Genomic DNA, 15,965 nt, shown 5'->3' with positions numbered 1-15,965 from the left:
GCACCCTCTAGTGTTACACATTTCAAATGATTGAATTAAGAAATAAGGATATGTTTTATTTTTTTACACCAATATTCGCTGAACATTAGTGAGAATATGAGTATTCTTTTTCCATACCTTGCTGATCTTGCAAAATGATTACATATTTGCAAAGTTTTGCAGTCACAGAGCTTTTTCTGCTCCAATAGAAATACCGCTAGAATATGCTGCATCCAATCAACAGCATAGAACAGCTGCTTCCTCGAAAGTATTTTCCCCCAATCGAAGGATTGTTCCATTTTGGCGGTGCAGTAAACATGGCGGAAGAGTTGGGAGGTAAGGAGAGTGGGAAGTTAATACGTATATATGTGTTGTGTTTCTTGCTGTTTGAAATTAAAATCTTACACTTAATTCCGCGACCTTTATCACACGCTTGTCGTAGAATACCTAGCCAGGTTAAAGCAAGAACGATGTTGAGTAGGCAATTTTATCTGCGCATGTGGATTGTGTGGTCTTTTTTTAATACTAACAGCTTGAAGTTGATACCGTTAACTTTTAAAACGAATGCATGCGGATATGGAGTAACTACTAGCTAACTAAAGTAGCCCAAGAACTAGCTAGTTAGCAAGCTGCGTGTCATTAGGACGCGTAAATTTTATGAAAATTCGCGTGTTTTTCTGACAGCCCTACTTGCTTGCAAACCTCATTTAGCGCGCCAAAACAGAGACCTTATTCTGTAGAACCACAGTTTCTGAAACCAGAGGCGTAACATCGCGAGACTTCCAGGAACGCTAGCTAAACAGACAAAGTAGACCAGGCTTGGGTTTGAGAAGTGAATAATTCTTCTTTAGTAGTTTATTGTCTCAATCTAAAGACACAACCTAGATTCGAATGAATGTCTTAAGTAGTTGAACATTTTATTAATCTAATCTCGTGACACGCTTTCATTTTCGTCAAATACGACTACATCGAAGGCGTGCCTTTGATTTGAGGGCACGCCTTTGATTTGTTCGGCAGGAAACAACCGTTAGACTCGGTGAGGTGTTTCTGCGCATGAGTTTAACTAGCTAACTTCGCCATGACATCGCCTACATGCGATATCAGGGATTTGTATTGGATGAGCAGTTTCTACCTGTCTTCAAACTGTCTTTTTTGTAGAACTGTCTGGCAGTGTCTGCAATTACAAATAAGAATACTCAAGCTGAATATCTTTTTTTTGTCGTTTATTTGTAACTTAGCTAGCTAAACATGGTGGCTACAATTGCAGGTTGTAGCGTATCCTGCAAGCTGTCTTTGGACGATCTGCAGGCTGTCTGCCGCCGGGAAAGGCTCCATTGTAAACAGCTACGGGTGAACAAGCATAACATCGACGACTATGAGGTTGAGTACCTCTGTGACTACAAGAAGTCTAAGGTGAGTGAATTCATTCTCTAAGGGACTATGAAGGCTGAGGCAAGTCCTGGAGTTATCTCAAGAATTGCAACCTTCAGTTAGTGATTAATTTTAACTTTTGGTTTCTTAAAGCCACAGTCCATAAAGCAGTCCATGGAAACAGATCATCAGTCAGAATTTACAGCTACAGGCATGTGACCATATAATGATGTAATTTAATAGGATCTCTATTAGTGATGGGGGGGAAATCAATAGTTACAAATCAGGATATTATTTTTGATGATATATCATTTTGACAACATTGCAATATTATTTCTGTGCTAGTTGGCTGTACCTGCACCAAAACGCTAGTATTTTTCCTTGTTCTCAGTCTATCTTTTAAATAGGGAGCCAGTTTGTTTTCAACACTTATTGCCATGACTGATCCAAACTCGTTTTATCATGTCTCTATCTTGTCTTTCTGCAGCAGACATATGGTGAGTAATATGTTTGGAACATTGTATCGCAATAAAATAACAATATCGAATTGCAATACATATCGTATCGGCACCTAAGTATCGTGATAATATTGTATTGAGAGTTCCATGGCAATTCCCAGCCCTAATCTGTGTTTGTGTCCAACTGTTAGCCCTTTCATAGACGGTAGCCTAATACTAAACATATACCGTCTATTAACATATCTGCAGTCCGGGGGATATTCCCAGATGCTGTACCGTGCTGTCCCGACGCTCTGTCTGCTAATTACTATTCACCTTTTAACATGGCCCACCACACGGTGATATTTCCAACAGGCGTCCACCTGTTCTAATTAGCTATCTAGGGTCTCTGAACACCTGGGTGTAATGGAAGAAGGATGCCAGAAAAGTGATGTCCTGTTGGCTGCAACTGTTAAAACAGTGTACAATACGTATATATTTTATAAACTATTTTGATGTGTCATAAAAGTAGAGGGCTTTATGGTTCTAGAACAGTATCGCAATTGAGAATAGATTCACATTTAGATGGAGTACTTAGCTGTTTTGGCTGCCAGACCCAGTTTACCTTTGAACATAACATATAAAGGTCCTTGGACATTAAAGGAGTCGGTTAGCCTACACTCCTTAACAGTACATCTTGGGCTAACCAACTGTTAGAAACTTGGAACTGTATATGCAAAAAGCACTTTCAGACCTGCCAAGACATTTTGCGTACCAACTATGAAAATAGTCCATGTATGCAGGTAACAAGATCTGAGTTAAAAGTGCGCAGAAATGAATAGGGCCTGATTTTTATTTTTTTAACATTTTCATAAAAAATAAATCCGCTGAGTAAATCTAACATCCCGTTTCTCGAGCTGCGACACACAGACATGTACGGAGTTTGTGTCAACAGACATGGAGATTAATACATCATTATTCGAAGTAGCTACCCCGTGTCTGCCCCTCTTCCTGTTTGTTGTGATGCTGAGTTTGCAGACTGTCAGCTGTACGTTAACACATGGCCAAATCCCTTTTCGACACCATGTGTTGTGGAAAGGTAAACACTGATTGTTTAAAGCTAACGTTAGCGAACATAAGATGGACATTCAGTGGGCTCTGAAGTGCCAGCAGTTCACTCGCATTTGCTAGTGAAAGAAATTATATGTAAATACGAAAAATAACTGGTCGCATTTGTGCGAGTGTAATTTACATTTAATTCTGTGTCCCGTTAATTGTATTTTCCACGTAACGTTACGAGGACCTGATAGGCTAACTGTAATTATGATCCACGTCACAAAAAGCATTACAAAAGCATAATCAAAAATAAATATAAACATCTTGGCATTAAATGGAGTCAGGAGTTTAGAAGACTGTGCGATGAAGAATGAGTGAGTGTCTGGTATTAGCTATAGAGGCAATGCTTCTAAAATGCCTTTGCACTAGATTTAAGATTTTATCAGTTTTGAAAATCTGAAATGATGTGTGCGCTGTAAAGAAATACAATAGGCACCTTTTATATACGCTGAAACATCAGACTCTTCTAGCGAACAGCGACTTGAATCTCCAATTTGCTGCTCGGGTCTGCTCTTTTATAAAATATGAACGTTTATACAGTACCAGTCAAAAATGTGGACAGACATAGTCATTAAAGGGTTTTCTTTATTTTTACTATTTTCTGCATTGTAGAATAATAGTGGACATCAAAACTATTAAGTAACACATATGGAATCATGTAGTAACCAAAAAGTGTTACGCAAATCAAAATATATTTTATATTCTTCAAAGTAGCCACCCGTTGCCTTGATGACCGCTTTGCACACTCTTGGCATTCTCTCAACCACCTTTACATGGAATGCTTTTCCAACAGTCTTGAAGGAGTTCCCACATGTGCTGAGCACTTGTTGGCTGCTTTTCCTTCACTTTGCGGTCCAACTCATCCCAAACCATCTCAATTGGTTGAGGTCGGGTGTTCTGATGCAGCACTCCATCACTCTTCTTCTTGGTCAAATAGCCCTTACACAGCCTGGAGGTGTGTTGGGTCGTTGTCCTGTTAAAAAACAAGTGATAGTCCCACTAAGCGCAAACCAGATGGGATGGCGTATTGCTGCAGAATCATTCTGTTTAAGGGTGCCTTGAATTCTAAATAAATCACTGACCGTGTCACCAGCCAAGCACCCCCACACCATCACACCTCCTCCTCTATGCTTCACGGTGGGAACCACACATGCAGAGATCATCCGTGTACCTACTCTGCATCTCACAAAGACAGAGGTTGGAACCAAAAATCGAACATTTGGACTTATCAGACCAAAAAACAGATTTCCACCGGTCTAATATCCATTGCTCGTATTTCTTGGCCCAAGCAAGTCTTCTTTTTGGTGTCCTTTTAGTAGTGGTTTCTTTGCAGCAATTCAACAATTAAGGCCTGATTCATGCAGTCTTCTCTGAACAGTTGATGTTGAGATGTGTCTGTCTCTTGAACTCTGAAGCATTTATTTGGGCTGCAATCCGAGGTGCAGTTAACTATAGTGAACTTGTCCTCTGCAGCAGAGGTAACTCTGGGTCTTCCTTTCCTGTGGCGGTCCTCATGAGAGCCAGTTTCATCACAGCACTTGATGGTTTTTGCGACTGCACTTGAAGAAACTTTCAAAGTTCTTGAAATTTTCCTGATTGACTTGACCTTCATGTCTTCAAGTAATGGTCTGTCATTTCTCATTGCTTTTTTGAGCTGTTCTTGCCATAATATGGACTTGATCTTTTACCAAATAGGGCTATCTTCTGTATACCACCCCTACCTTGTCACAACACAACTGATTGGCTGAAACGCATTCAGAAGCAAAGAAATTCCACAAATTAACTTTTAACAAGGAATACCTGTTAATTTAAATGCATTTCAGGTGACTACCTCAAAAAGCTGGTTGAGAGAATGCCAAGAGTGTGCAAAGCTGTCATGTTTTGCATGTTTCAGTGCAAAAAAAGTGTCACTTTTTTGGGCCCTCACCAGTTTGCCTCCCTGCCCTTGACTTTTTTTATTAGGTCACAGCCTTATTCTAAAATGGATAAAATAAAAAAAAGTCAATCTACACACAATACCCCATAATGACAGAGAAAACACGTTTCTATAATTTTTTTGCAAATGTATTATAAACAAAATACTTTATTTACGTAAGTATTCAGACCCTTTGCTATGAGACTCGAAATTGGGTAAGCTCAGGTGCCTTCTATTTCCATTGATCATCCTTGAGATGTTTCTACAACTTGATTGGGAGTCCACCTGTGGTAAATTCAATTAATTGGACATGGTTTGGAAAGGCTCACAACTTTCTATTTAAGGTCTCACAGTTGACAGTGCATGTCAGAGCAAAAAACAAGCCATGAGGTTGAAGGAATTGTCTGTAGAGCAGCACAGATCTGGGGAAGGGTACCAAAACATTTCTGCAGCATTGAAGGTCCCTAAGAACACAGTGGCCTCATCATTCTTAAATGGAAGACGTTTGGAACCACGAAGACTCTGCTCATTTTGGCTGGGCGGCCAGCTCAGGGAAATTGGGGGAAAGTGACCTTGGTCAGGGAGGTAACCAAGAACCAAATGGTCACTCTAACAGAGCTCAAGAGTTCATCTGTTGAGATGGGAGAGCCTTCGAGAAGGACAACCAGCTCTGCAGCACTCCACCAATCAGGCCTTTATGGTAGAGTGGCCAGACGGAAGCCACTCATCAGTAAAAGGCATATGACAGCCTGCTTGGAGTTTGCCAAAAGGCACCTAAAGGACTCTGACCACGAGAGATAAGATTTTCTGGTCTGATGAAACCAAGATTGAACTCTTTGGCCAGAATGCCAAACGTCATGTCTGGAGGAAACCTGGCACCATCCCTGCGGTGAAGCATATTGGTGGCAGCATCATCCCGTGGGGATGTTTTTCAGCAGCAGGGATTAGGAGACTAGTCAGGATCGAGGGAAAGAGGAACGGAGCAAAGTACCCAGTGCCCAGACTTGAACCTGATCAAACCCCTGAAAATAAACTCGGCAAAAAAAGAAACGCCCCGTTTTCAGGACCCTGTCTCAAAGATAATTCGTAAAAATCCAAATATCTTCATTGTAAAGGGTTTAAAAACTGTTTGCCATGCTTGTTCAATGAGCCATAAACAATTAATGAACTTGCACCTGTGGAACAGTGTGCTTACAGATGGTAGGCAATTAAGGTCACAGTTATGAAAACTTAGGACACTAAAGAGGCCTTTCTACTGACTGAAAAACACCAAAAGAAAGATGCCCAGGGTCCCTGCTCATCTGTGTGAACGTGCCTTATGCATGCTGCAAGGATGCATTAGGACTGCAGATGTGGCCAGGGCAATAAATTGCAATGTCCGTACTGTGAGACGCCTAAGACAGCGCTACAGGGAGACAGGAACGGACAGCTGATCGTCCTCGCAGTGGCAGACCACGTGTAACAACACCTGCACAGGATCGGAACATCACACCTGCAGGACAGGTACAGGATGGCAACAACTACCTGAGTTACACCAGGAATGCACAATCCCTGCATCAGTGCTCAGACTGTCCGCAATAGGCTGAGAGAGGCTGGACTGAGGGCTTGTAGCCCTGTTGTAAGGCAGGTCCTCACCAGACATCACCGGCAACAATATCTCCTATGGGCACAAACCCACCGTCGCTGGACCAGACAGGTCTGGCAAAAAGTGCTCTTCACTGACGAGTCGCGGTTTTGTTTCACCGGGGGGGTGATGGTCGGATTTGCGTTTATTGTCAAAGGACTGAGCGTTACACCAAGGTCTGTACTCTGGAGCATGATCGATTTGGAGGTGGAGTTTCCGTCATGGTCTGGGGCAGTATGTCACAGCATCATCGGACTGAGCTTGTTGTCATTGCAGGCAATCTCAACGCTGTGCGTTACAGGGAAGACATCCTCCCTCATGTGGTACCCTTCCTGCAGGCTCATCCTGACGTGACCCTCCAGCATGACAATGCCACCTGAGACAATGCCACCATACTGCTCGTTCTGTGCGTGATTTCCTGCAAGACAGGAATGTCAGTGTTCTGCCATGGCCAGCGAAGTGCACGGATCTCAATCCCATTGAGCACGTCTGGGAACTGTTGGATCGGAGGGTGGGGGCTGACTTTACACATGTTAAGTTTGCTCACAATAAACACAGTTGACAGTGAGAGGATGTTTCTTTTTTTGCTGAGTTTTTAGCTCTGCAGCAGCACTCCCCATCAAACCTGACAAAGCTTGAGAGGATCTGCAGAGAAGAATGGGAGAAACTCCCCAAATACAGGTGTGCCAGGCTTGTAGCGTCATACCCAAGAAGACTCGAGGCTGTAATCGCTGCCAAAGGTGTTCCAACAAAGTACTGAGTAAAGGGTCTGAATACTTATGTAAATGTGCTTTGTTTTTTTATTTTATGAATTTGCAAACAATTCTAAAAATCTGGTTTTGCTTTGTCATTATGAGATCTTGTGTTTAGATTGAGGAAAAATACCAATTTCATCCATTTTAGAATAAGGCTATAACATAACAATGTGGAAGAAGTCAAGGGGTCTGAATACTTTTCGAATGGACTATATGCGTGCATAATGTATAAAATGTTTAATATTTTGTGCCATAATATGCAACCCAAGTCATGTCTCCTTTTGTGAATCAGGAGCAGGAGTTCTACCTGGTTAAATGGAAGGGCTACCCCGAGTCGAGCAACACCTGGGAGCCCCGCAAAAACCTCAAGTGCAGGAAGCTAATGACGCAGTTCCACGAGGACATGGAGCATGAGCTGAGGCGGCAGAAGAGACGGACCACCTGCCCCAAGCGGCTGGACAAGGACGTGGCCTGGACCCTGGTGCAGAAAGCCAAGCTCCGCAAGAGGCTCCAGTGCTGGGAAGCCGACCTGAACAAGACTCGTAACCACCCGGGCCGCATCTTTGTCCTGAACGAGGTGGACCTGGACGGCCCGCCTAGGGACTTCACCTACATCACTAACTATAAGGTGGGCGAGGGCATCGTGCTCAACGAGATGGCCGTGGGCTGTGAGTGTAAGGACTGCTTTAGTGATCCGATCGGCGGCTGCTGCCCCGGGGCCTCCCTCCACCGCCTGGCCTACACTGACAAGGGCCAGGTGCGAGTGCGGGCCGGGGAGCCCATCTATGAGTGTAACGCCCGCTGCAGCTGCGGGCCTGACTGCTCCAACCGCTTGGTCCAGAAGGGCATTCAGTTCGACCTGTGCATCTTCAAGACTGGGAATGGCCGAGGCTGGGGTGTGCGTGCACTACAGCACATCAAAAAGAACACCTTTGTCATGGAGTACGTTGGAGAGGTAAGTAGTATAAAGTATTGGCCAATATTTGGGGGGAAAGTATTGGCCGATCATGTCCGCTGCATTTACCGGAATTAGCTATTCTGTCACGAAGCGAATGTTAAAATTGGATTAAAGTGTGAGGCGTGCCTCCCTAGGGAAGCACCAGCATTTAATATATTTTTAAGGGTTTATAAGGTTATTTTTTACATTTGTCATTTAAAAGAAGTTTTGATGGCTACATTTAAAAATAATAATTGATTTCCAGTGCTACAATGTTTATTTCTCAACTTCTAAAATTACACTTGTGGCGCCATAAAAATAAGTTTGGAGCATGCTTTAGGTGCAACTGCGCAACAGATGTCTTAAAGGGGCAATGACATGCCTTGTAAAATAAATCAGATTGCTAGCTATTATAAATATTGGATTGGATGGAGTGGCCAAAAATAGTGGTTCTCTAACAGATTCATTACAACTATTTACAACTGAAAAATAAATAGTTGCGATGGGGGGGGGGGGCGTTGTCTTGATGTTCTCTGAAGGGTGGCCCATAGTCTCAGACGCCTGGATTAGAGTAATAGACAAAGGACATTAGACAAATGTCTGAGTCTGCTTTTTTAACAGAAGCTTACTTTAACTTTCCATTCAGGGTGTTTGTGAGCAGTTGCTAAAGTGGTGTGTTCGTCTGCCTCCGTCAGATCATCACATCGGATGAGGCGGAGAAGAGAGGACACCTGTACGACCGGCAAGGCGCCACCTACCTGTTTGACCTGGACTACGTGGAGGACGTTTATACGGTGGATGCTGCTAACCATGGCAACATCTCCCACTTTGTCAACCACAGTGTGAGTGGCACATTATCATACGAGTTAACCTTTCAAAAAACATACCTGCAGAATAGCCAAAGCACAATGTCGTACCTTTCGGTAGTAGTATATTTTGGTATTCTACGCGCAAGTGAAAGCAGACGTATCGTAGACACATCAGAATAGAAGCCGTTCAAAATGCCACTTGAGTTCCCATGGACGTGTTCTAGTATTGCACTGTAATATGCTTTCGCATACGGAACAAGAAGTGCACCAAATTTTTCCAACTGAATAAGATTTATAGTGAACAAACATTTTTTTTCTCTCAATGAAAATCATATAATATAATTGTGTTTTTGTGGAATGTATTATAAGCGTTTGACTATTCTGAAATATAGCATTGATTGCTGTAGATATGCTTTGACCTTAAACAACTTCTTATGGATCACCTCGACAACTTCCGGTGAAATTGCAGAGCGCCAAAATTAAATTACTATAAATATTTAACCTTCATGAAATCACAAGTGCAATACATCAAAATAAAGCTTAACTTGTTGTTAATGTAGCCGCCTTGTCAGATTTCAAAAAGGCTTTACGGCGATAGCAAACCATGCGATTATCTGAGGACAGAGCTCAGCACACAAAACATTACAAACAGTTAGCAGCCAAGTAGATTATTCACGAAAGTCAGAAATAGCAATAAAGTTAATCACTTACCTTTGATCTTCGTATGGTTGCATTCACAAGACTCCCAGTTACACAATAAATGTTTGTTTTGTTCGAGTAAGTCCCTCTTTATATCCAAAAACCTCAATTTTTGTTGGTGCGTTTTGTTCAGTAATCCAATGGCTCAAATGCGGTCACAAGAGGCAGACAAATTCCAAATAGTATCCGTGAAGTTCGTAGAAACATGTCAAATGATGTTTATAATCAAGCCTCAGGTTGTTTATAGCCTAAATAATCAATAATATTTCAACTGGACAATAGCGTTGTCAATATAAAAGAAAAACAATGTAAGGCGTTCTCTCGGGATTGCGCACCAAACAGGTTGGGGACTTTCCACTGGCCTCTCATTGAAACTGCTCATTCTCCCTAATTTTTCAGAATAAAGGCCTGAAACAATGTCTAAAGACTGTTCACAGCTAGTGGAAGCCATAGGGAACGCAATCTTGGTCATAACCATTTATATGGTGGATAGGCTTTCAATGGAAAAACACCCATTTCAAAATAATAGCACTTCCTGGATGGATTTTCCTCAGGTTTTCGCCTGCCAATTCAGTTATGTTATACTCACAGACATTATTTGAACAGTTTTGGAAACTTTGAGCCTGTGGATTACTGAAGAAAACGTGTGAACAAAACAGAGGTTTTTGGATATAAAGAGACTTTATCGAACAAAAGGAACATTTATTGAGTAAATGAATGTCTGCTGAGTGCAACCATATGAAGATCATCAAAGGTAAGGGATTATTTTATCTCTTTCTGACTTGTGTAACTCTTCTACTTGGCTGGTTACAGTTTGTAATGATTTGTCTGCTTGGCTATGTTCTCAAATAATCGTATGGTATGCTTTCGTTGTAAAGCATTTTTTAAATCTTACACCGTGGTTGGATTCACAAGAAGTTAATCTTTAAACCTATGTAAAATATGTTTTGTTTAATGAATTTTTATGAGTATTTCTGTATTTGAATTTGGCGCCCAGCAGTTTCACTGGCTGTTGAAGAGGTGGGACGCTAACGTCTCACGTACCCAAGAGAGGTTAACCTGTCTGACTCTGGCGGAACTCCTCCCACATTCCACTGAAAAGCCAGAGTGCGAAATTCAAAATTTTTTTTTGTTGAAATATTTAACTTTCACACATTAACAAGTCCAATACAGCAAATGAAAGATACACATCTTGTGAATCCAGCCAACATGTCCGATTTTTAAAATGTTTTACAGCGAAAACACCACATATATTTATGTTAGCTCACCACCAAATACAAAAAAAGACAGACATTTTTCACAGCACAGGTAGCATGCACAAAACCAACATAACTAACCAAGATCCAACCAAACTAACCTAGAAACAACTTCATCAGATGACAGTCCTATAACATGTTAAACAATAAATAGATGTTTTGTTCGAAAAATTTGCATATTTGAGGTATAAATCAGTTTTACATTGCAGCTACCATCACAGCTACCGTCAAAAATAGCACCGAAGCAGCCAGAGTAATTAGAGACCAACGTGAATTACCTAAATACTCATCATAAAACATTTCTGAAAAATCGATGGTGTACAGCAAATTAAAGACAAACATCTTGTGAATCCAGCCAATATTTCCGATTTTTTAAGTGTTTTACAGCGAAAACACAATATAGCATTATATTAGCTTACTACAATAGCCTACCACACTACCGCATTCATTCATCAAGGCACGTTAGCGATAGCAATAGGCGCGTTAGCGAATAAACCAGCAAAAGATATTACATTTCACTAACCTTCATAAACCTTCCTCAGATGACAGTCCTATAACATCAGGTTATACATACACTTATGTTTTGTTCGAAAATGTGCATATTTAGAGCTGAAATCAGTGGTTATACAATGTGCTAACGTAGCATCTTTTTCCCAGAATGTGCGGATATTTCTATTAGACTCTCACCTATTCTGACCAAATAGCTATTCATAAACATTACAAAAAAATACATGTTGTATAGGAAACGATAGATCCATTAGTTCTTAATGCAATCGCAGTGTTAGAATTCTAAAAATATCTTCATTACGACATAAGACTTAGTTATGGTAAGGGAATGCCCAAAACCTGAGCGCAAAGCTACTAGTACACAGTTCGACAGATATATGTAATAGCATCACAAAATGGTTCCTACTTTTGGTGATCTTCCATCAGAATGTTGTACAAGGGGTCCTTTGTCCAGAACCGTCTTTGTTTGGTATTAGAACGTTCTTTTTCCCTCTTGAATTAGCAAGCACACTGGCCAAGTGGCGCGAAGCTATCCTTCCTGAACATATGCAGACAAAGCAACACGCCTAACGTCCCGAAAAAATTTCAATAATCTAATTAAACTATATTGAAAAAACATACTTTACGATGATATTGTGACATGTATCAAATAAAATCAAAGCCGGAGATAGTATTCGCCTATAACAACATTTTGTCAGAAGGCAATAACAGGTCCCTCCACGCGCCTTGCAGAAAACAGAAAATGGAGGACACGTTGTTCCAAGAGGATTCATTCCATCTCAGACCGAGATAATCAACTCATTTCTTCTCTCACTTCCTCTTGACATCTAGGGGAAGGTGTATGACGTGCACGTATAGTCATACGTATCATGCCCATTTATAGGCAGGTCCTTGAACAGAACATCGATTTCAGACTTTCCACTTCCTGGTCAGAAAGTGTGCTGCCAAATGAGTTCTGTTTTACCCACAGACAAAATTCAAACGGTTTTAGAAACTAGAGTGTTTTCTATCCAATAGTAATAATAATATGCATATTGTACGAGCAAGAATTGAGTACGAGGCCGTTTAAATTGGGCACGATTTTCCCCCAAAGTGAAAACGGCGCCCTCTGTCCTCATCAGGTTAATGCCCTTTTAGTGTAAAAGCTGTTTGGAAAAGAAAAAAAACACCAGACATTTCTGACTTTGTTGGTGGGATAGAGTTTTGGCCTTCCATGGTGACAACACCGTGTGGTAAATTAGTTTAATAAACCAATAAGAAAGCGTTCTAAACCTCTGCCAATAACGGCAAATTGTCAGTTTTCCCCTCCCAATTCAGACCACTCCCAGACATTCTTAGCTAAATTATTGCTTGAGAAATTGCCCTTTGCTAAGAAACTATTTAGGTTTATTTTTTACTTTTTTTAAATTGAAAAAATCACAGTGAGATACTTAATTGTTACCCAGAAAATATTTGATTTTGAGATAAATAAAAAAAAAATGCTACATTGGACCTTTAAAAAAATTGTTTACCTTTTTAAGTTGTCTTGTCTCTGTTTTGCAGTGCAACCCCAACCTGCAAGTATACAATGTGTTTATAGACAACCTGGATGAGAGGCTCCCGAGGATAGCATTATTTTCAACACGCTCCATCAGGGCAGGAGAAGAGCTCACTTTTGACTACAAGATGCAAAGTAAGTGTGATGTTCCACTGCCTAATATGACCCCAACGTGACATTTTAAACTTTAAAGGGATACTGAGAGATATTGGCAATTAAGCTGTTTTTCTTCTTACCCAGAGTCGGATGAACTCCTGGATACCGTATTTTTTGTCTCTGCTAGCGTATGCTACCGTACCTGTGTACTTTGAAGTCATTGCGCTAACGCTAGTTTGCATTGGCTCAAGAAACCAGCTCTAACTTTCTTCATACTACACTCAAAGACGTATAAATGGTATCCACAAGTTCATTTGACTGGGTAAGTGGAAAAAACAGAATCCTGCAGTATCCCTTTAAAGGTAGATAATACAGCTGCTGTTACTAATAGTGACTAACAGTTGATATCAACTGAAAGTCACTTGATTTTCAACAGTTGATCACCATGTGGGTGTTTCTTCCGAGCAGCAGGCCCACAGCGTGATAGGTAATGACTTTATCAACCTCCGATACAGCACCGGCAGGAAGCTATTGTGAGCTTCAATTGTCAATCTTGCCTCAATATCGCTGGAGTCCAGCTTTCCTCAAAAAATGTGCATCGCTTTCTTTGCTTTGCACATTTCACCTGGCTCATTTAGGCGTGTCATTTTCCTTCCATTGAAAATTAATGGGCTCCGTCATTTTGGCATCACCCATTGCTGCTAGCAGACATTGCCGTTAACTTACTAGCTACATTGACTAACTACATAGGTGGGTGTGGGCAGTGGACACCAAATGTGTCAAATCACCTACTCAGTCCTTTCAGGGCTAGGTAGGCAAGTGCAATTGGGTAAACCCTCTTGTCTTTGTAGTAACACAGTAACACACCTTGAAATTGTATAATGCAATGGAATCAGTGAGCACTGGAAATTCCAACATTAAACTTTGTTTTGCTTTTTAGTGTTTGATGCTTGGGCAATACTGCTTTTCATATTTGGCTTGTTAAACAGTTTGACAATTATGTGGTGCAGCCAAGATAACCATAACACCTTTCTCAGTTGTGTTGGCTATCTTGGCTGAATTTGGCTTTTGACATTGTCGTTGCAGTTGATCCAGTTGATGCAGAGAGCACAAGGATGGACTCAAATTTCAGTTTAGCGGGACTCCCGAGCTCTCCCAAAAAGCGGATTCGGGTGGAGTGCAGGTGTGGATCTGACACATGTCGAAAGTATCTCTTCTGATATAGATTGGAAACGGAACGTCAAAGCTAGAACAGACACATCATATATTTTGGGGAATTCTGAAAGTTGTACAGCGTTTTACATGAATTTTTATTTGTCTACTTTTATTTTACTTTGACTTTTAAGCCACATTGGCGCATGGGTGATATCAAAACTGATATGGTGATTTATTTTTTTATGTCCCTAAACCTATTTAGTATGTTGGTAAACAATTTTAGTGAAACAATGAACATGATCTACATCCACAAATCTGCGTTTAAAAAAATTTCTTCAGAGATTATACACTGCGTGTACAAAACATTAACAACACCTGCTCTTTCCATGACAGACTGACCTGGTGAAGCTATGATACCTTATTGATGTCAATTGTTAAATCCACTTCAATCAGTGTAGATGAAGGGGAGGAGACAGGTTAAAGAAATACTTTTTTAAGCCTTGAGGCAATTGAGATGTGTTTCTGTGCCATTCAGAGGATGAATGGGCAGGACAAAAGATGTAAGTGCCTTTGAACGAGGTATGGTAGTAGGTGCCAGCGTTTCATGCGCAACAGTTTCCTCTGTATATCAAGAATGGTCCACCACCCAAAGGACATCCAGCAAACTTGACACAAAAGTAATGTAATGAATAGGTGTACTTACACGTTCATACTGATATGCTTTCAGTTGCACTTACAATTACCGGTAAGTGCAATTCTTCCACACTTCTTGCAAGTAGTGCTGTATATTCTTGTCTTAAAATAAGGTATGAATTAGTTTACCCCCAAACTGTCCCGGTGCTTGTTGGTTTTCAATCTGCCTACTTTTTCTTAAAGGTGAATGATTCCATTCTGACGCTCCCATTTTGTTGTCCTGCAATTCACGGCAAGCAAGCAGTACCATGAAACCGCTCTCCATGCTTTTAACCTATTTTTGTGTGAAGCAGATGGAAAATATCCTTTGTGTAGTTAGTCATTTTACTTTTCATGTAGCTCTGATAGCCAAAGTAAACACAGTTCTGTTTTTTCACATTACATTATTACATTGATAAAATATAAAGGTTTGCAGCCAGCAAAAACAATGTAAGTAAATGTTTTAATCAGATGTATTGTTCTGGAAAATGTAATGAAAATTTACCCGACGCAAAATGTAGTTGTACTAAAATTATTTTTAGTACAACCACAACACCACTAGATGGTGTAACTGCATTCCTATGACTTTCAGATCAATGCATGATTTTACTGGCGATATCCAACAACTGAAAATGTACACTTTCCTTATATACTTGGCCTGACGTTATGGCTGCGTTTATAAAAAATAAATAAAAAAGTCCAATGCTGTTATTTTTTCCCAGTAGTTGGTCTTTTGACCGATCAGCTATTTTGCCAATAATTGGGCAAAATTTTAGAATTGGGCTGCCTGTGGAAATGCAGCGTAAGTATTTGCAACAGCTCTAACGGCAAAAATATGACATGTCTCTGGGTAGACATTTAGACAGCAATACCTGTATTATCTTTCAGTTAAGAGTAGTGCTTGTTACTCACTGTGTTACCCACACACATGACACACACTGTCCGTGTCCCCTCCACTCTGCCTGTTCTCACCTCCCACTCTCTCAGATGAAATCACCAGGCCACAGCTGCCTCTGCTCTTGGCTCAAGGATATGTACCGGAGCTCTTTAGTCATGGCTGCATAGGCAGTAACTGGCATTAGTGAGCATAGCCCCCCCCC

General features: G+C 40.9%; 1 protein-coding gene across 4 annotated transcripts; it reads left to right on the top strand.

The window, feature by feature from the left end:
- The first annotated feature begins 202 nt into the window (after positions 1-202).
- Positions 203-15,576, top strand: LOC139557008 (histone-lysine N-methyltransferase SUV39H1-like). Of its 4 annotated transcripts, none has more exons than XM_071371266.1 (7): positions 203-315; positions 1,247-1,392; positions 7,490-8,152; positions 8,830-8,976; positions 12,948-13,077; positions 13,475-13,525; positions 14,125-15,576. In XM_071371266.1, exons 1-7 carry the CDS (start codon positions 204-206, stop codon positions 14,256-14,258), a joined length of 1,383 nt encoding a protein of 460 aa, XP_071227367.1. In that variant the 5' UTR covers position 203; the 3' UTR covers positions 14,259-15,576. The 4 variants fall into 4 exon arrangements, with proteins under 4 accessions (XP_071227367.1, XP_071227368.1, XP_071227370.1 ...); XM_071371268.1 differs by having other exon boundaries at positions 231-315; positions 1,218-1,392; XM_071371267.1 differs by lacking the exon at positions 13,475-13,525.
- The last annotated feature ends 389 nt before the right edge of the window (positions 15,577-15,965 follow it).

Source organism: Salvelinus alpinus, chromosome 28 (genome assembly GCF_045679555.1).
Source record: "Salvelinus alpinus chromosome 28, SLU_Salpinus.1, whole genome shotgun sequence".
Taxonomy (NCBI): Eukaryota; Metazoa; Chordata; class Actinopteri; order Salmoniformes; family Salmonidae; genus Salvelinus; species Salvelinus alpinus.
This window is presented reverse-complemented; position numbering and strand designations above follow the sequence as displayed.

Excerpts from the sequence above, each read along its gene's own strand:
- LOC139557008 (XM_071371266.1), top strand. The coding sequence starts at position 204 with ATGCTGCATCCAATCAACAGCATAGAACAGCTGCTTCCTCGAAAGTAT. Across the intron at positions 316-1,246 it reads CATGGCGGAAGAGTTGGGAG|GTTGTAGCGTATCCTGCAAG; the intron begins GTAAGGAGAGTG and ends CTACAATTGCAG. Across the intron at positions 13,078-13,474 it reads TTTTGACTACAAGATGCAAA|TTGATCACCATGTGGGTGTT; the intron begins GTAAGTGTGATG and ends GATTTTCAACAG.